Here is a 21,524-nt window from a genome sequence, read left to right on the forward strand (position 1 = left end):
GAGGTTAAAATTATTGTTACGCTTTTAACGAGTTTAAAAAACAGACTTCATAACTATGTAGGTGTACTATTTATTAATTAATTAAAGAAGTGACGTCAAAGCTTATGACCCTTATACCAACTTCGTACTTACATTCCTAGTAGCAAAGTGGCGAATCTGCTATACTTCATGTCATCTGTGCACGTGGACCCTCTCCATAAGATCAAATATACGTTCCAGAAATAATACAAACAAACTGTGTTTCAAAAATTTATAAACTTAGTACAAAAGTCCATTGTAACCTTACGCCGTTGTAACATTTTAAGTGATATTAAGTTAACATTATTCTAGGCTATCACAGTTGCTCGGTAGGTTGTAGAGTAATAATAAATACCTAATTAAGTATTTCTAGATTATTTTTTCCACAGCTTTACTACCTACCTTTTTCTCTAAACATACATTTAGACAAATTGAATCTTATGCCAAAATCCTACATTTGAGTCATGACAGTCTATTGCTACAAAACTGTTTTTTCTGTTATCGATGTCAATGTCAATAAAGGGGCCCACTGATTACCAGTCCGCCGGACGATATCGGCCTGTCAGTTGTTCGGAACTGTCAACTTTTTGTTCTAACTGCGAGGCCGTAATCGTCCGGCGGACTGTGAATCAGTGGGCCCCTTAACACATATTATGTAGCAGTAAATATTTACATTTTTGTGTCTTCTTCTTTGTCGTCACTCTCTTGCCAGAGTGGCCGTGGTCGTCATATCAGGACCGGTGGCAAGCTTCACTATCCGTCGCCATTCTTCCCGTACAAGCCGCGTAGCCAACATGCCAATCGCTTACGCTCCGTAGCGATCGAAACGCAACTATCACTTTCTAATATGGATGAGTAATAGAGAGACACAAAGCGTTTCGTTGTCGAAGCGATAGCGATTGTCACCTTGGCTAGGCCGGCTGTAGCTTTTCTTGTACATTTGTGGAGTATTTTCGTGTATGTAAACAATTTATGACTCATAAACTACCAGAAGAGAAATAATTGTGTGGAGACTTGGCAATGAGAAAAGCATAAATTCATAGTAACGATTGAGCAGAATTGAGTCATAGCTCTAGAAGGGGGGGCTTGGGCGAAGGCGAGCGAGGCCTGTCGGGTACCTTTAGGTCCAACACTGTCATCTCTTCACACCTGTAAACAAGAAAATCAGATAGGTAAGGTAACTTGATGCAAATCATGCAAATACGCAAATTAATTTTGTACCTATTAAGCGGAAACTTCTGCAACAAACGATAGCATAATGCTTAGAAATAAAGGAAAAGTGGAAAACTCATTGACCCGGGCGAGACTCGAACTCGCGACTCTGTAACACCAGCCTATCGCTCTGCCAAGTGAGCTACCGAGACTTAAGTAAATAAGTAAGTAAGATTGTTTAATACGGTGTAAACGTACATGTACCCAAAGACAGCGAATATTTACGCCACATCCTTCATTTATTTATTTACAAGAACGGTTTTGGTATGTACGCGAGTTCGAGTGTCGCCCGGGACGGTGAGTTTTTCCACTTTTCCATTGATGAAAATAGTTATTCTACAGAAGGAATGAATGTTTGTCAAAATGCAAACTTTATTCACTTATTTATTATTAAGTCGAATAAACACTCGACATGGTTTGATCCGTATAATTGAACCTAGCTCATCCCCGATAAAATAGATCGCTCATAGTCGTCGAGCGTTTGTTCGACATAATAATACGTGAATACCCATTTTAAAATAAATTTAATATGTTCGAGTCTCACGGGATTTTAATAGTTGAAAACTCTATATTTATTTATAAGAATTTTACGAGCCATAAATAATAGGTACATGTAGGGAAAACCAGTCATATAGGTACAAATGCGAGATGGTTAATAACTGGGTTACCTATTTGTTTTGATTTGCTTTACGTATCATAGTTATCATATTTTAAAAGCAAGAGCTAAGGATCTCATTACCTTTAGGTATGTTGCCATTAAAAAGGTTAAAGATGGTTAAAGTAGGTACATTTTATAGTTTAGTTTAAGTAGGTTTCGTCTTATTTATAGTTCAGTCAGTTTAGTTACAGTCGGTTTTGTACCAGAATAGATTAAGTGTGTTATGTCCTACAAATTACTATGTCTACAAAAGGATTATAAATAATCGTATACCTACCTACCTAATAATTAACACAGTTTGTTTCCAATATATACATTATTAGAAAGGCCACAACATACTGCCCCTAAGATTTTCTTTCATATGTTTTCTTTTTCTTAAGGTTAACATAAGTAATACCCTAACAAAGACATTAACTAACCCAGCGGTTCTCAATCTTTTTTTTTTGACGGAACCCTTTTGGAAAGCGAAATACTTGATGGAACCCTACAATAAAACAATAGTTTTTAGAAGTGTATTTTTTTTATTAAATAAGCATAATTCTAAATTCTTGCGGAACCCCTGCAGGGGTGTCGCGGAACCCTAGGGTGTAGAAAAATGTAGAAAGGAACAAAGACAAAAATCGCATTCAAGTTTTTCACATAATTATAGTTGGTCAAACCAAATTTGTCAGTAAATAAGAACAAAAAATCAATTCACATCCTTTTCTTTTGGGTGCTAGTACTAGTGTAAGTCAACGATAGTATGATTATCTCTGTCTATGTTTGAAATGAGACAGTCCTTTGACAAACTATAATAGAAGGTAATAAAATTAAAAATTCAAATGAGATATTTTCACCTGGATAACATTGCGTTCACGTAAGTAAGCCTTGTAAAATGGCAGGTAAGTAAATAGATACCTACTCGTACTTAGGGGTACAGGCATGGGTACAGACGCCATCAAATATACCTATCGGAGCGACCAAGATCTTCAGAAATATTCAGATATCACAAAGCCTCTGTTATCAAGACGTTAAAATGCACGTTCAGATATTTTTGAACACCGCTCCGATATATCTGATGCCAACTTTATCAACGAGCTGGTCAAGTTCACAGGGAACCATTGGATGAAGACAACGCACAACCGCGTCCATAATGACGAAGATCTTTCGGAGAAGCCTAAGTCTAGTATAGTCATTGTAGTAAACATTCTTCAGCATGTTGAATCATTTGATGAATGTAAAAAATTATAAAAGCTTGTCACCATTCGCTGTCGGCAACAATACTGCCGGTGGCAATTATCCAATGTTCCCGGCAATAACATCACTAAGTGAGAAGCGTTCACGAAACAAATAAAACAACAACATTTCCACGCTTTGTTTAACTTGAACTAACGTTCAGAGGCCAGGCATTCAATTAACCTGTCTTTAGCAGCTGCGGAAACACCGGCGAGGCTAGCCGGAAGGCGGGATAGGCTGGGTGTAGAAATTAATATAGTTCTTGCTGTTCATTTAGATATTTTTATTGTTCAGATCGAACTGTTGCTTAAACTACTTTAAATAAACACATTCACATATTCAAACCTGCACATATTTTGATTTTGAAATGAGAGATTCTCCACTCCATGTTAAATGTGAAAGAATTTTTAGTAAAGATGGTTACCTATGTCCAATTTCTGCACAGTGAATAAATACATATTGTATGGGCTGATTAGTGCGATAGTAATACTAATTATATGGTAAGTAAATAAGGTAAAAAATTGACCTCTCCTTTAAAAACGGTGATTACACATCAGGCAACCGCTAGTCCAGGTGACAGAGCAGAGAGCGATACATGTAGAACTGTTAGATATCTATAGGTAGAAAAATATTACCTCGGTGAGTGCCTATAAAACGCAGGGAATGGTCCACTGATCTGAGCGGAGAGCTGTGTGAGATTGAGAAATAAGAAGAATATAATCACCTCTCCTTTACAGCCTGTGAGTAGAACACAGGCAACGGCGAGTCCAACTGACTGAGCAGAGAGCTACCGGCGCGGGGCGAGTGCGGCCCGTGTGTCGCGTTAGGAGAGACTTTTAGAACTGTTAGGTATAGGATAAACAGTACCTCTCCTTTACAGCCTGTGAGTAGAACACATCAGGCAACGGCGAGTCCAGCTGACTGAGCAGGGAGCTACCGGCGCGGGGCGAGTGCGGCCCGTGTGTCGCGTTAGGCGAGAAGGGTATTGCGGCTCGGAGCGCCGCTAATACCAGCAGCATGCCACCTGGGGAAAATGACACAAAGTGAGATTTTATCTATGTATAGAACAGAATATATGCTCCTTAGCGAATGGGGGTTTTTAGTACTTATTAGAACGCTTCCCAGAAAGCGCATGGCAAATCCACCGAGAGTTTTTCTCCGTTCAATTTAAAATTCTGACCGGCTAGCATGACTAAACTTCAAATAGACTCGCGCGCGAGATTACAATGCTAGACGATCTGGACGTCTTTTAGTGTAGATTTGCTTGTGTCATGATATAGTTTTCCTCCAAAAACCCGGATATCTGGTTCACTTGAAATTAGGTACAAGTTTAATTCTTTAAAAAAATGCTTGATCGTACTACCTGCCAGCCGTTTTACCCGACAGTGCACATTATACTCATTTAGTACCTGAATAACAACAGGAACCATTAAATAGTTCATACCGCAATTTTTACGATCAAGGTGTTTTTATTACCGACATCGTAATCTTTTAACAGCCCACTAATAAAGCTGTCACGTTTTGTAATAGTTATATAAGTAGATAGATAAATATTTACGCCACGAATAGTTGTTACTGCAAATAATTAAGTATGTTTGCCTAAAATAATCAATAACGGTTATATTCATTTCCACGAATATCGCTCTGACAGAAGAAAGGTTTTAGAGTGCAGTGGCATAATTTGTGGAAATCTTTAAAAACATTAAAAACTCGAACTCCTTGTCGATTTTGCCTTTGGGGTACGTAAATATATTTATTGAAGACAAATTAGTTTTGTACGAGTTAGATGCAGATTTAAAAAATATATCCTGAAGAATTTCCATGGCTCAGTAACTAATTTTCCAATTTCCAATTCTGATTAGGTTCGGTTATTTCCTGCTTACCGAGCGCAAGTGAATGACCATGATGTACGTGACCTCGAGGTCCGTAAAAACTATGAGAAATCGAAGTGTTCACATAGATTGGTTCTGAAGAAAACAAAAGCCCGTCTGCGCTGGCACCAAAACAATCAGAATAACAGTCTAAGCGCCAGCTTACAGTTTGAGAAAAAATATATCTCAGGGAATATCGGGATGTGTATTTCTTTTACGTTCCGAAATCCCCAGTGAGTTAACTTCACAGAAATTTTGGACAAGTAGTCTCTGAGGTTTGTCGGTCTGTAGTTATGAAAAGCCCTCAAACTTTGCCTCAAACAGACACTTTCGCTTTTATGTGTAGCGGTATTTTATTTGCTGTAATATTATTTCGGTTTTTTTCTTAACGTTTCTTGGAAGCGTAGAAATGTTGGAATATAGTGTAGAAATGACGTATTTTAGGAACTTGGATTGGAAGTTACAGTCAGCTGTAAAAATACAAGTTTTATTACCAAATACAATTCTGTTGCAATTCAGCTGGTCATAGGTCATAGCATAGCGCTGGAATCTACAGAACCGCGTGACCACGTATTTTGTAATGATAATGAGTTCTTTTGATGCCAATCTGCTAGCCCAACATGTTTAAAAAATAAAGGTCAAGTTAAGTTCGAGTCCTTAGATATTTTTGTAATGATAATGAGTTCTTTTGATGCCAATCTGCTAGCCCAACATGTTTAAAAAATAAAGGTCAAGTTAAGTTCGAGTCCTTAGATATTACGAGACAAAGATAATATTTTTTTTTCCTTATCGGTATGTGTCAAGATCGAATTGCCTGCGGAAGATCTCGTATCGTGCTTAGGTGAAAGCTTCACCTAAGCACTCAAATGAATTCAAAGCTAGTGCTTTTCACGCTAAATGCACGCGCACTTAATGTCGGCCTACAACTCCTGCTCTTGTGCCAAAAAGTGAGGCACAGCAATGTCAGCAATATATACCTGATATAGTGGCGAGCAGCGTGAGGTCAGCGAACAGCAGCGCGGTGGCGGCGCACGCGTACGCGGGAGCGCGCGCGCGGCCGCACGACCAGCGCGCGAAGTCCCAGCACCGCAGCGGCAGCGTGTATTCCCCGCGGCGGCATATCACGTCCACGAACAGCGCCGCGACCCACATCGTCTCCAGTATGAGCACGCATGCTGATCCGACGCTGCCAAAATAATTAAGTTATTAGCCCGTAGCAAGCAATTACCTAACGCAAAGTATGTTGAGCTAAATTGTATGTAAAATATCAGGTGAAGCCCAAGCCGAAACATTTCACATCACGATCACCTCTACTATAATTTAAGCTTTGCTATTTGTTTTAAAAGTTGTCTTATTTAATATAACTTTCTTATTAAATTTGTATACTTAAGCTTCTCAAATTATAATCAAGTTATTTGCAGTAGGTTTTTATCGCGACATTCATGATTTAATTTCAAATATCACTTCCTCTTAATTTTTTCTAGTATCGACTTGTTTTGGCTGTGTTAGTATTCTTTAGCTATGCATCTAAATATGTAGGTAGTTTGAGGACACTCCAACTATCCCTGTTATTGTGCCAAGATCCAGTATTGTCGAGTTGAACGTAACCAGACAAAAGGCAGGAATGTTAGGTATACAAAGTATACAAACTGCATTTGTGTTAATGATTTTAGTTTGTGAGCGGCTAGAATATAAGACTAAGATGTAGGTAATTAACAATAATAGATTTTTCACTAATCCCGTTTGCTTCCATGAATAACGTAATATCATTGTCATAAAGTCATTATTTATTTCTCGTGCGAGTGATTTTGTCTTCGTTAAAATTCATTTTGAGTCATAACAACAACAAAATCCCCAGTTCAGTGTCACTGAAAGTCCTTCATGATAATCGTGATGTCGAAATCACGCGTATATGTCTTGTCTGTGATCGCGCCACAAATGTTTGTTTTAAGAAAAACAAAGAATACCTACGTCGACAAGTGCGTCATTGGAATTAACAACAGACGATCACGGAAGATCTATATACCTATATGGCGCCCAACCACTCATAACAGTCATAACTATTCATTTCATATATAATTTTTCTATAATTTTTCATTTCATTTCATTTTCATTTCATTTCATTTCATTACAAAAGCCATTGAAGAATGAGTATACATTTTGAAATTGTTGCGCGTGAATAGGTACGGTAAACAATTCAATAAGTTTTCAAATAGCCATTTCGCTTGCATATTGGGACATCAACACGCATATGATTGAAAATAAATCGTCGTATTTATCCCATCGATAAAGAGCATAAGTATACCTAATTGTACCTACTTTCACTGAATTCTGTTTGGAATATTATGTACCAATTTTAGATTGATAATGTTTAATGATAAAAAATCGTTTGCGTGACTTGATAAAATATAATTTATGCCAACGTAAAATAATCATCGCCTGTTGTACATAAATGTTTCTATAATGAGAAAATATGTATTCGCAACCAAAACTAAAAATATCTGCTTCCGAACTCGTCGATAGCATGTTAATTTGATGATAAACGTTCCTTTCTCTTTCTGCTCTCTGCAAGTGCGTGATAACTCGAGAAAACGAATTTTTGTAAAAATGCTATACAGAGTGCTTCCTGTAACAGGAGCAATAAATCAAACTGTAGGCTGTACTCCTCAAACTGACCAACATTTGTTCAGCAACTTTTGAAAATAACTCAGGTTTTGATTTTTATTACACTTTAAAGTTTATTCTAAGACGCAATGTATTACAAATTTTGTTATGTTTAAAGCGTGACAAGCAACGTCAAACACACTGATGTCAGCGTACATTGAAGGCAATATTTATTTTGTATGAAAAAGAGGAAGTCTAAAGGATTCATAATTTTTAAAAGTTGCTGAACAAATGTTGGTCAGTTTGAGGAGTACAGCCTACAGTTTAATTTATTGCTCCTGTTACAGGAAGCACCCTGTATAATACGATTTCACACCTACACCTAATGTACCTACATACCTATGTATTTTAAATTTTGTCAAAACTGAGTTTGATATTTTCGAGAGCTGATTTGCAAATACGTTAGGTATATAGGTAGGTACATATTTATCACAAGTATTAAGTACATACATACCTATAAGGGTACGTACAGTATCCTACGCTACAATAAGTATTAAACGCGAAGCAGCCTCAACAAAAATACACAAACACTACATTCTTTTAACTTTTGCCACCTGATTTCCACGCAAACATTCGCACAAGTAGAATTCGGTCTAATAAAGCAACGCAAAGATAAGTCAATTATAAAGACTGCTGAAATTATAACTGTTTCAATGCTGACATTATATCGCACGGGTGCAAGCGAAAATCAAAGTGTTCACGTTTAAAGACAAATGGTGTGAATGGTGTAAATGGTGTGAAGTGATTATATGTACATTTATATTTGTTGATGAGTTGGTAGATATGGATATTGACAGTATGTAAAATTAACTTGTCTCTGTCCAGAGTGTCCTACTTTTCAGATTAGAGAACACATTTCAGTGAGTTGATATACTGAATGTCATTACCTTCCTACTTTATGCAGCCGCAATGAATAATTCCTCGACGACGAGACGTGTACCCCAGCCTGCTAAGCATATAGACCGCAATCGCATTTGATAATTTATTCAATTGTATACCTTGTGATTGTATAATAAGGTACACTTTTGAAATGTGACAACTGTGGATAAGTATTCTGAGCACGGCAGCTTTTTGAGTTCGCTTTTGATAGCCGGTAGATCCTTAAAAGGGTGTCAGGAAGTGTATTGCGTTGGTAGCGCACATAATTAATTGGCAATGTAGAATGCTATTAAGGTTCAAAACCACCAAAAAGGAAAAAAATGGAAAAGTTACGCTTCCGGCAGGACTTGAACCCACATCCTCCACAATCCGTGTGTTGCTCTTAACCAATTAAGCTACGGAAGCCTACCAGGACATCGCAAATCTTTCCATTCCGGAAGCGTAACTTTTTCCATTTTTTTCCTTTAATATAAAATTTGGAATATCGCTCGCAGACGTATCTGCTTGTTATGAAAAACCAAAATTATTATTATTAATTGACTTAATAGGTACTACCAATGCCAAACCTACCCGAATGGTTAAACTTTAAATGTATATCTCATAATCAGAGTCATAAGTGCCTATGTTTTTTTTCATAAACCAGGTAGGTAAAGTACCTACAAAAGACCCGTTTTTGAAGTTGTATTCAGAATCGCCTAGAACAAGCTGACAGTATTTTGAAAACGTTTAACACCATGTACTTATTTTATATTAAAGTCAAATATGAAAATGACGTACTCACATCAAGCCCGGCCCTGATGCCCCACGCCCTAGCACCACGAGTTCGGAACCGGCGCCACTCATCACTGAAACAGAAGAAAATCGTTACTGTAACTTCATAGTTACACTACTTACTTCATAGTTAGTTTATTCTGTGGTCATCCACAGAATAAATAATAGTAGGTACTAGGTACAGAAGACTCACTCTAACAAAACGCGTCTATTACGACAGATATGACCGCTAGATGGCGCAAGCACCAGCAGGCGTCCGTTCCATAGCAGTGCGCGGCAACTACTTTGACAGGGCCCCCCACATCTAGCGTCTCCCGAACGTCGACGCCTCACCAACGCCCGCGCGGCGTCGACGCCGCGCTCCCGCAGCGGCGACGCGACGCTGCGGCGCCTCTCGGACGTCGACGTCGCAGTGACGTCACGCGGCGCCGACGCCGCGCCCACGCAGCGCCGACGCCGCGCGCGCGCAGCGCCTCCGCGACGCCAGTGGCGACCAACGTCCAGTCAGACGCTCCGACGCTCGACAGCCGCCACTGACGTCGAGGAGGCGCGGCGCTAACGCGGCGCCGACGCCGCGCTAACGCGGCGCCGACGCCGCGCGGACGTCACTGCGACGTCGACGTTCGAGAGGCGCCGCAGCGTCGCGTCGACGCTGCGGGAGCGCGGCGTCGACGCCCCGCGGGCGTTGGTGAGGCATCGACGTTCGGGAGACGCTAGATGTGGGGGGGCCCTAAACACCAAAATTGGTGTGGGCCGCATGTACTTGTAGCGACGCGACGAAATCGCGGAGTGAGCCACGCCTGCTATGACACAATGTTCAGTTCTTGATACTCAATGCTGAACCTACAATTAGTTGTTTGCAACTACGGGAATCATAAGCTTTAAGTGCGAATATTAATTTACTTAATATAACCACTCAAAGTGCCCTACGTTACGCTTTTGCTCAGTTTCGTTTCGGTGGACTGGGGTACTTTAATTCGTGGGGCAATATTGACCACTGAGTTTTAAAGCGCGTTCATAATTTTTGTTTAAGTTTAATTTTTTTAAACCGACTGAATTTCGGCCAATAACCGCCATCTAATTAGCTTAAAAATCGTTGATCTGTGAATGCATTTTTTAGGGTTCCGTACCCAAAGGGTAAAAACGGGACCCTATTACTAAGACTCCGCTGTCCGTCCGTCCGTCCGTCCGTCTGTCACCAGGCTGTATCTCACGAACCGTGATAGCTAGACAGTTGAAATTTTCACAGATGATGTATTTCTGTTGCCGCTATAACAACAAATACTAAAAACAGAATAAAATAAAAATTTAAGTGGGGCTCCCATACAACAAACGTGAATTTTGACCGAAGTTAAGCAACGTCGGGCGGGGTCAGTACTTGGATGGGTGACCGCTTTTTTGCTTGTTTTGCTCTATTTTTTGTTGATGGTGCGGAACCCTCCGTGCGCGAGTCCGACTCGCACTTGGCCGGTTTTTTATATTTCCCACTCCGCTTGTAATACATACCGCCGCAAGTTCACTCAGCACTACTATTCACTTCAAAGCTCAATCTGAGATTATACAAATAGGTAAGAAAAAATTGTCTGGAAAATTAAGTCTCGAAAATTTCTCGAATGCTACACCTGTCCAGTCCCGTTAGTGTGCACTCCTCCCTAAAAGATGCGTCTTGAATATTAACGATGATGCCAAAACATTTGTCAAAAACAACGTGTGGTTTATTTTACACGCTGCCGCGCATGTTTTGTTTTTAAATATTCATTCACTCTGATTCATTCCTAAAATTTTGGATAAAAAACATGTCTTACTTTGTGTTTGGTAAACTAAACAGTTTTTACATACCTAGTCAATAAGTTTTTACATGCCTAGACTACAAACCTTGTAAATTCCAAGGTCTAATGTTTTTTTTATTTAATATGGTATGGAGTTCCCATCAATGTTCCCATCACCTCACAAAAGAAACTAATCCAAATTTCAGCAGAATCAAGTGAGGAACGAAGACCCAATTTAAAAGCAATATTTGAGTCTATGTCTATCCTGAAGTGGCTGAGTAAAACTTCAAGCGCTTTAGCACCGAGCACCGATTAAGTTTGTCAGAGACAAATGCGTGGAAAATAGGAATCCAACTGACCGCGCCAGAAAACTAGCACCCAACTGTGCAAGCTGTTAGTCTTAAACTCTTTAGTCTTAAAACAAAACTACTGCAAACTACAATTAAGGCGAAGCGCTTTTAAAGAACAGAAGTTGCTTCAGTAAAATCAACAGTTTTTGGTTTGGAAGGAAAACTTTTGAAAGATCTTAATTTTCCAACATGGGGCCAGAGTCACGTTTTATAAAGTAACAAGTTCGCTGTTTGTCTTTCCTTCTAACAACGATATTTGTCGTTGTTTGTGTAAACGCGACCTTGGTCGTTTAAAACAGACATAAGGCGGCGTTCGCTACTTTCCTTAGCAAGTATACTGTACAAGTGCGACATGATATGATTGCATTTCATCTGTGTCGCAGCATTGTTTTTCTGTTAACGCATCAATTGACTTGATTCACTTGATTGGTCACATTAATTGCAATGTTCATCGATTGGATCTCTTGGCAACGTCAACACAGACGTGAGATGTTGTTTATTGTTTACGAGGAGGTACCTATTGAGACCGTAAACAAAACAGTGGTGTCGCCAAAGTTTTAAAGACCAAGGTGAATTTTGGCATTCAAAGTTTATCTGCAAGTACGAGTCTCTTGAGGTGATAATTACCTAGTTGGCCACGAGGTGACAATAAAATAGGGTAACAAAAAACTGATAGGATGACCATGGGCGTACCCAGAATTTGTTAAAATTTGTTAAGAGGTGGGGCAGAAGTAAATAAACTTATAAATCTTGGTCCAATTAAAAAAAATTGGCTTGTTTCTTTCTGATTTGTTAAGGGTGGCCAATAACTAAAGCGTTTTTTTTATTAGTCGTTAAGATGTAATTACTAAAACATTTTAATTCTTAGGGCGACAAGAAACAATATTGGTATCGTCAATATAATCTTCAGGTAAAATTTATATTGACTCCCTGGTGTCCATAGTCTTGGCATCTGAATGTTATTTTTTTCATAACACCTTAGAGCATACAGTCCAAATACTAGTGATGGGTAGGACATCAATTTAAAATGAGTTTGTATGAGTACCTCATTTTCTAAAATGAGGTGTTACAATGTCTTACTTCAAATGAGGTGAGGTACTAGCATATTTTCAGCGTCAACTATTCCATGAATTCCAACATGACATTTTTTTTAAGATGTATTAAAGCTTGCAGCGCTTACGCTTGTTGTCTTTCGTGTTTAATTGTTAACGTATTTTCGGTGGTGACGCGAAGCGATATTGAAGTACGTCGCGTGTCGGTCTCACTCCCTCTTTGGGTATTTCTAATTCATTGTTTCATTTTGAAAGGATTTTTGAGGGGTTCATGTCACAGAGAGGCGGTGGTGAGTGGTACAAACTCAACGCATTTCTCGGTGGACCTTTTGGCGTTGCAATAAGGTTTGTAGTTCGGCAGTTGACAGTGTGGATTATTACTCGTTTCTTCATTTGAGACATTTGAGTTTTGAGTGTCGGCGAGCAGGCGAGCACCTAGCGCCTCGCGCGATCCAGGGACTCTGTTGCGAGTTGTGAGGAGTGTATGAGTTTTGAGGGTCACGAGACTCGCGAGTGAATTTGAACGGATAAGAGTTTTTTTGAAATTTTAAGTGTGTGAATGATTTGTGTGGCAAGAGGTGTTTGTGATGCGCGCGAGTAAATGAGTAAAATGAATAGAGGAGTGAAGTAAGACATTTAAGCGGTACGAAGTACTGCGACAAATTAACAAAATGAGTGGTACAAATTAGGTGCTTCACGAGTGAGCGACTCAACACTACCAAATACAGTGATAACATTCATAGGATTAAAAATGATGTAATTAGCACACCTATATGCTTGACCTACTAAAAACTACAAACATGTAGAACAAGCTCCAAGAGTTATTTTTTTTACATTTTGCACGTTGTGAAAACTAAGCCTGCCATTCATTAGGCGGCAAAAAAATCAAAATGACAGGGACGTGACGAGAATTCAATCAAATAAAATGAAGCAAAATGTCGCTTTCGCGATATTGACAGTGCATCTTAGCGTGCAGTGATAAAAAGCGAAATTAGGGAACAAATAAATCAAACTATACTTGGTCAACCAGATCTTGACTGTAGAAAAAGGCGGCAAATTTGAAAAATGTAGGCGCGAAGGGTATCGTCCCATAGAAAATTTGAATTTCGCGCCTTTTTTTACTGATAAGATTTGGTTGACCAGCTTTAGTATGCCTACTTATTAGGGGTAGGCCTAAATCCTAAATTAACGTAATTTAATGACAATTCAGGGTGACCAGGGCGTAGGTAGAGACAAACCAAAGAAAGTCTGCAGCGCAATAATTTGACATCGAATTAAAAAACTACATATGGCAATGTTTTTTAAGCAGTCAGTAAACGTCATGCACTATGGTATGTGTTTGTCAAAATCGTTTAAATATTCATTGTGTTTTGTGATGAACGGAATAAACATGGTGAAACCTTACAAAACCGGCGTGCGGGAGTTACTTTTCCGCATGACGAATAATTTTACACTTGTAAAAAGTCAGCACGAGGCGATTCAAGCTGAAAAACGACAATGTTTACAAAATTTGGAGTTGATGACGGGTAAGTGGAATGAAACATCTTAATACTTCACCATATGTACCTACTTAGATAATATAATATTGGTTTAGACAAAGGTTTCACAGCAAATTGAACACGCCTAATAGGTATAGGCATACTTATGAACTTCCTCTAACATTTCGAGAAACTCATTGGTACTAGCCGGGTTTTGAGCTCGAACCCACAACCTCCATGCTTATGCTCACGGCATGGGTACCTACTAGTTAAAACTAAAATTAATTTTTAATATATGTTTATTGTTTTAATGGTTTATTTCGTTTTTCCGAAAACTTTAGTTCGCAAATTGCGGGCAATTTCTCTGTCAATCTAATTACGCCTTAATGGGAGTAAAAGAGAAAGATGCTCGCATATTGAGAACTTCGGTGTTCGCGGTAGGCCCTCTGTACCTATTTACCGCCGTCGCGGATATTACAAAAGCTTATTAATTTTGATGAAGCCAAATGTCACATTCTCCCAATATTATTTATCAATATTAGTATATGTCGACATATTAATAGAGACAAACCAAAGAAAGTCTGCAGCGCAATAATTTGACATCGAATTAAAAAACTACATATGGCAATGTTTTTTAAGCAGTCAGTAAACGTCATGCACTATGGTACGTGTTTGTCAAAATCGTTTAAATATTCATTGTGTTTTGTGATGAACGGAATAAACATGGTGAAACCTTACAAAACCGGCGTGCGGGAGTTACTTTTCCGCGTGACGAATAATTTTACACTTGTAAAAAGTCAGCACGAGGCGATTCAAGCTGAAAAACGACAATGTTTACAAAATTTGGAGTTGATGACGGGTAAGTGGAATGAAACATCTTAATACTTCACCATATGTACCTACTTAGATAATATAATATTGGTTTAGACTAAGGTTTAGACTAAGCAAATTGAACACACCTAATAGGTATAGGCATACTTATGAACTTCCTCTAACATTTCGAGAAACTCATTGGTACTAGCCGGGGTTTGAGCTCGAACCCACAACCTCCATGCTTATGCTCACGGCATGGGTACCTACTAGTTAAAGCTAAAATTAATTTTTAATATATGTTTATTGTTTTAATGGTTTATTTCGTTTTTCCGAAAACTTTAGTTCGCAAATTGCGGGCAATTTCTCTGTCAATCTAATTACGCCTTAATGGGAGTAAAAGAGAAAGATGCTCGCATATTGAGAACTTCGGTGTTCGCGGTAGGCCCTCTGTACCTATTTACCGCCGTCGCGGATATTACAAAAGCTTATTAATTTTGATGAAGCCAAATGTCACATTCTCCCAATATTATTTATCAATATTAGTATATGTCTACATATTAATAGTGACATCTATTGTTGGAATGAAATTTATTTTACCATAAAAATTAAGCTGTGCATACAGCTTAATTTTTTCATAGACGGTAAATATGGTAGAAATTTCACAAGTATCAAGACTATTTAATCCATTTTCTGTGGTGTTGTCGCATACTGATTTTTAAAAACTACTTTTAATCTAGCGCTGCAGACTTTCTTTGGTTTGTCTCTAGTGACATCTATTGTTGGAATGAAATTACTGTGCTAAGCTGTGCATACAGCTTAATTTTTTCATAGACGGTAAATATGGTAGAAATTTCACAAGTATCAAGACTATTTAATCCATTTTCTGTGGTGTTGTCGCATACTGATTTTTAAAAACTACTTTTAATCTAGCGCTGCAGACTTTCTTTGGTTTGTCTCTAGTTACCTTTGGTAGTTACTTTTGCGATAAGTGCGACGGTCGCCGTTCAAATGTCAATTTTTGTATTTGAATTTCAAATGGATTGACATAATGACAAGCAGCTGTCAATCATAAAGTTGCTGGCAATTATCTGGGGGCACGGCAGTGCCCCCGCCAAGTCGAGCAAAACATTCAATATTTCCGCCAACGGCAATGATATTCCTACTAAAACAGGAATCCGATTCTGATTTAACAATCCATTACGGTTTTAATCTTATTTTGATACGACCGCCAAGATCGCTGATGCTAATCGGTACATCATAGGTGCGAATGAAGTGAAAGTCGTGAGTACAGTCTCGCAAAAAAATTTAGAAATTAAAAAGTGGCAACACTGTAGTGTCGTCCCTTTCAAATCAATCTAAGAAAATGGGACGACACTAATATTGCCACTTTTTAATTTCTACAAATTTCTTGTCGGGCTATAAGATGCGCACCAATCACCAAGACCATCGTCTAGGTCGTATCAAAACGAGTTCAAAACCGTAATAGATTGTTAAATTAGAATCAACCTTAAGTCGAATGTTCGTGTAAAACGCAGTGGCGCCTGTAAACTAATTAATTTAGCATTACAGCGCTACATTTCCGCTAAATGATTCTCTAACTTCTAACAGATACTAAATACAACGTACAAATCAATGCTTGCGGGTACTGTGTGTGTAACAGACTACTAGAATATGGTAAATAAAAACTGAAAACAAAATATGAAAGCGATCCTACTTATTCGACGGTAGTGTTTATAGGTCTAGTTTATAGGTGGTAGCCCTTTTTTTTTAAAAAAAGGGTTTAGCCCTTTAACGGGCAAACTTCGATTTTATATGGAAGCTACGGAATCTTAAAAACGTTACTCTTAAAATGCCACATCAAGCGAAGCTTTTTGAGTAAAAAGTTGCCTCATAACTGCCACACAGATTTAGTGCTCTCATTTGTCTTTTCTGCTCCCGAAAGTTAAGAAGGTTGCTAAATGGTGATATGAAAGCCCACAATTTTTATTCACACGGAAACTATAATGGCTGGCATTGTCCACGTGTCGCGAGCAGAAGAGACAGACAGACAATCATTAATAATCACGCTGTCACGTCAGTAGCCGTCGTCATATCCGTAGAGAACCTCTATCTGCGACGAAGGCGAAAAGTTATAATAAAGTGTGTCAAAGGACTGTCTTCTTGGAGGATACAACTAAACGGAGTAGCCATTAACAGGCTTTTCCCTCTGTCGAAAATAGGCGGCCAACGGTCATACACAATGTATGGACTGACGTTTATCTGACATGGCTATTTTTACGTTACGCATACATTTGACGTTCCCCTCCCCCGCAAAAATCGGCAGACTGTTTTGTACAGAAAATTACAGACATGGCGTCTCCGTTTGATTATATCCTCCAAGACTGTCTTATTTCAAACATAGACAGAGAGAGTTATACTATCTTTGTCTTACACTAGTACTAGCTATCACCCAAAAGAAAAGGATGAGTATAGTTTTTTTTGTTCCTATTTACTGACAAATTGGTTTGACCATCTATAATTTTATAGGAAATTACACTGCAATAACTTAACTAAAACCCCATGTAGACGGATCAACTACTTGTAGGTATGCGATTTTCGTTACATTGCGGTATTTGGTCGATCGACTGGACTGAATTCATTGTACCTAGGTACTCTGTAGTGACATTGTATCGAATAGGTATTGCATGCAAGTTCTTGATGCGTCTAAATGGGGCTTAAATAACTTTCGTCTACCTACCTATAAAATAGAGACAAGTTTTGTATTTATGTATTTTTTTCTACTCCAGCACTTAAATGTGTCAATTAAATGACTGACAGTGATATCTAAAGCAATGTCATTTGAATGATTTGTCTATAGGCTCATAAGATGACTGCTAGCAGTCATCTTATGAGTATAATACAACTGCTTTATTTTTTTTTAAGATACAAGTTCCGATCATCTTGATTGAAAGAGGTGTTTTCATTTACAATAATAACTCTTTTTTTTTTAAATAATAACTCAATTTTTTTTAAATAATCTCTTTTTTTTAATAATAATTTTTTTTTTTTTTTTTTTGCTGCAGCTGTCATAGAAAAAGTAATGTATGCAACAGCTCATAATTGGTTCTTAAAATTCTCGGGTCTTTTTTTACAAAACTCGACTACGTCTCGTTTTGTAACTTCGACCCTTGAATTTTAAGAACCCTTATTATATCACTGTTGCATAAACTACTATTATGACTTAACTTCACGAACGAATAAACGACATAGACGTTAAAACACCATGATTAAGAGTTTTAATATCGGTACCCATGTCAAGAAAGCTGTCTAGTAAAACAAACTGAAGCCTCTTTCTAATAAAAGGAGTTCAGTAGAGACTTCCGTTTTGTGGATCACAAGCGCCCCTGAGAAGTGCTTGTTAATGGGCCCTACACAAACTACCACAAACATCTAAAATCGAAATTTCGTCCTCTTCCTCTGGGCCGTACCTGCAAATTTTAATTGCAAGTACAAAAAATCAAAGTGGTTCCCGATCCCGACTATCGCACCGAGAATACACGAGTGACAGAGTGACACACACGTGAGATATTCAAGATAACGAAAATTACGATAACGTCGGAAGTGGCGCGATGCATTTTTCTTATCAGTTTTCCTTTATAAGTATATTTTTTTTATTTCCACAATGTATGAACATAACTACAATAGGTAGGTATAATGTTTGACGATTACGCGCTGATAATAAGGGACAGTCCCTATTGTCCCTTATTATCAGCGCGTAATCGTTTATCCCTATAAAGATTGAAGTATTAAACTAAAGACTTACCTAAGTAATTTAGTAGACTGTAGGTAAAAGGTTATCATAAAAGGTGTCATAGGTTTAAACGTGATTTTAAAATTATTTCGTTAGTTACAACTCCACTAAAGTAAAGTGGAATGACGAGCTGGGCAAATCGACCGATTTGATCAGGAAAATAATTGGCGCCGAAGCATCTAGCGTCGACACGTACAAAAATTTAATCACCAATTTGCATTCCATAGATACTAATTTCGAAAATTGGCATTTTTGTGTCCGCACCTGCTGATTTGATCGGGGAATCAAATTGGTGTTTGCGTCCGCACGGCCTGATTCGATCGGACAATTTCATCAAATTTTCTCAGCTGGACTCCACTTAAGTGAGTAGGTATAGGTACCAGAGGCCGTTGTGTTTTAAATGTACTTAAACACATTGTCTCGGTCGCTATTCTCACCACGATCTCAAAAAAGAAGGACAATGCGCAACAAAGTTGATTACGATCTTTCGTCACCTCTTATGACAATATTTGCTGTAGCAGATAATGACGAAAAAACGCCTTAAAACGCTTATTATTCAGCCTGCTGATGATTATGACAAAATGCTGTTTTGCATATTAATAAATTACCCGCTTTGAAACAGAACGATAAATAGATAGCAGTTGTTTTCATAAAAAGCGAGCGGACACCGAACTCGTTTAGAATTCAGAATACAACTGGGCAAACGCTGAAACGAAAAGGAAAAGCAGTAAATTATGATAAAATTTTAAATAATATTTATGCAGTTTGGCAAGGCGTACTGCAATCTGTTCATGTCTGTCGAAGGTGCGCGGGCTTAAGGCGATAATTCAGTTAAAAAGCTCTTTGCCAAGTAGACATTACTTATTCTACATTGCTCGAACCAGGTACATTTTAGTTATTCAAAGAGTAAGTTCGAATGAATGAGTTAGTATACTCTTCCCACATATTTTAAAAGTGTCAGACAAACTTCCGGGTGAACGTTGTTAAAATATTATAAGTTGTACCTATATAACTAGTATCTATCACCTCGCTCCTTTTATAGCTTGTTTTAAAAGAAAACTTAAAAGTTGGCTTCTCGAGCACACACTTTATGGGCCATCCTTTTATTCTTCATAATTTTTTCGTCAGATTTTGATAAATACTTGACCATTTGAAAACCTCCTCCTCCTTATTAAGTATCAATAAAAAATGTATGTAATTTTCCGTTGTGTTTACCTATACGAAGATATCATACCTACGTTTTTGTAACTTAGAGGAAGTTTGGACATACGATGAAATTGCGCTTATATTGTAGAGAATAGAGAGAACTCTATCTAACCACTAAATTTTAATAAAACTCTGAAGAAAACAGGAAATTGATATCAAACAAAAAAATCGGCCCTTATCGCATTGGCGAATTTTCAAATGTCAAATTATGAATGTGGACAAAGTAGGCAAGAAATTATATAGGTAAGCACGCAACGCAATGTATCACAAAATACTGGGTAATTTTTCCCCAGCTGTTTATTTTAAGTGTTATCAATATTTAATAAGCCGAATACTGATCCCAGTCTAAAACATATTGCCAGTTTCTTACCAACAGCCGTGATCAATCCCCACAACCTTGCCAGTGGCTGCAGCAGGCTCCACAGCCGCAGAGCCAACGGGATCTTAGGAACAGCCGCTCTTCTGCCAGGACTGGCAGCGCCAGAACCAGCCGGCTCGAGCTGTTCCGAAGAGGACATCTCCATCTTATCGCACTATAGTCTCACTGAACGCCAAAATCCTTGATCCAAACCAGTTGGGCGTGCTTCGCACCAATTAATTGCATAATATTGACATTATCATAAACTTTACTAACCGTCTGTTCTCCGCTTTTTATACCTTTTTATGTGTTTTGTGCTCTACATTCATCTAAATTTAGGTTATATTACACACGCCGCTTAACACACGTACCTTAATTAACAAGTCACTAAAAGTAAAACTCGATAAGTGTCTAATTTGTATTATTTACGTGATATAGTAAAATGCATCATGCTGTTGATAGTATAAAGACAATCTGGCAGTTTGCCCTGGTACCGAAATATCACTGCCTTGAATATTCAGTTTAAAATCAATCTTAAAGTTAATGTCAATATAATTATGATCTCCTTGTTTGATTTACAATTGAAATCGACTACTTTTTTTAACCGCACTGTTTTCGCGTCAAGTATTTTTTCCGTAAGTTATTTGGCGGGTGGATTTATGTAGCGCGCGCGTGTAGGTACACGACAGTGGTTGGCAGACTACTGAGAGACGAGAGAAACATTTCAAGCAGTGATTCAGAGAAGCAATACGGCTTCGTGATATTTAATACATATATGCACAAAGATGACAAGAATTTCGCACCAATCTCTAGTAGAGGTATTAGAGATTACATAGGTACCTATGTACCTAGTACAGTCATCACCACACGGTATTGTTACGCCATTTTAGATTCTAGCTAAGTAAATTGGTTGTTCCATACTTACGCTATGGAATGTCCAATTTACCTGGAACCCTAAATGGCGTAACAATCAACGGAGCGTGACTATACTTATATTATGTAAGTATATTATCATAAATCAGTTTTGGTAAAACGCAAATTATTGTTAAAATTAATGATTGATTCTAACTAACAAGTTAAGTACATTTACTTATCATCATCTTCATCTCGATCTCCCGGCGTTTAGCCACGGCTCATGGGAGCCTGGGGTCCGCTTGGCAACTAATCCCAATAATTGGCGTAGGCACTAGTTTTTACGAAACCGACTTCCATCTGACCTTCCAACTTCTAACCCAGAGGGGAAACTAGGCCCTTATTGGGATTAGTCCGGTTTCCTCATGATGTTTTCCTTCACCGAAAAGCGAATGGTAAATATCAAATGATATTTCCGAGTTACATAAGTTCCGAGAAACTCATTGGTACGAGCCGGGGTTTGAACCCGCGACCTCCGGATTGAAAGTGGCACGCCCTTACCGCTAGG

At 38.3% G+C, this 21,524-nt stretch overlaps 2 protein-coding genes across 2 annotated transcripts in view; both read right to left on the reverse strand.

Moving 5' to 3' along the window:
• Window positions 1-21,524, reverse strand: part of LOC134649589 (abl interactor 2) — a 289,784-nt gene that overhangs the window by 213,838 nt on the left and 54,422 nt on the right. The window lies entirely within an intron of this gene.
• On the reverse strand, window positions 1,019-20,446 carry LOC134649625 (uncharacterized). Its single transcript, XM_063504458.1, has 5 exons — window positions 20,117-20,446; window positions 9,299-9,362; window positions 5,952-6,160; window positions 3,971-4,127; window positions 1,019-1,167 (listed from the first exon to the last, which is right to left on the reverse strand). The coding sequence occupies exons 1-5, from the start codon at window positions 20,268-20,270 to the stop codon at window positions 1,083-1,085; spliced, it is 669 nt and encodes a 222-aa protein (XP_063360528.1). The 5' UTR covers window positions 20,271-20,446; the 3' UTR covers window positions 1,019-1,082.

This window comes from Cydia amplana, chromosome 7 (assembly GCF_948474715.1).
Source record: "Cydia amplana chromosome 7, ilCydAmpl1.1, whole genome shotgun sequence".
NCBI classification, from domain to species: Eukaryota; Metazoa; Arthropoda; class Insecta; order Lepidoptera; family Tortricidae; genus Cydia; species Cydia amplana.

Bases quoted from the DNA above. Each gene is read 5' to 3' on its own strand.
- LOC134649625 (XM_063504458.1), bottom strand. From the start codon at position 20,270: ATGGAGATGTCCTCTTCGGAACAGCTCGAGCCGGCTGGTTCTGGCGCT. The intron at 9,363-20,116 runs GTAAGAAACTGG...CTTCTGTTTCAG, and splicing joins GGGATTGATCACGGCTGTTG to TGATGAGTGGCGCCGGTTCC. The intron at 6,161-9,298 runs GTGAGTACGTCA...TTATTTTGGCAG, and splicing joins GCATCAGGGCCGGGCTTGAT to CGTCGGATCAGCATGCGTGC.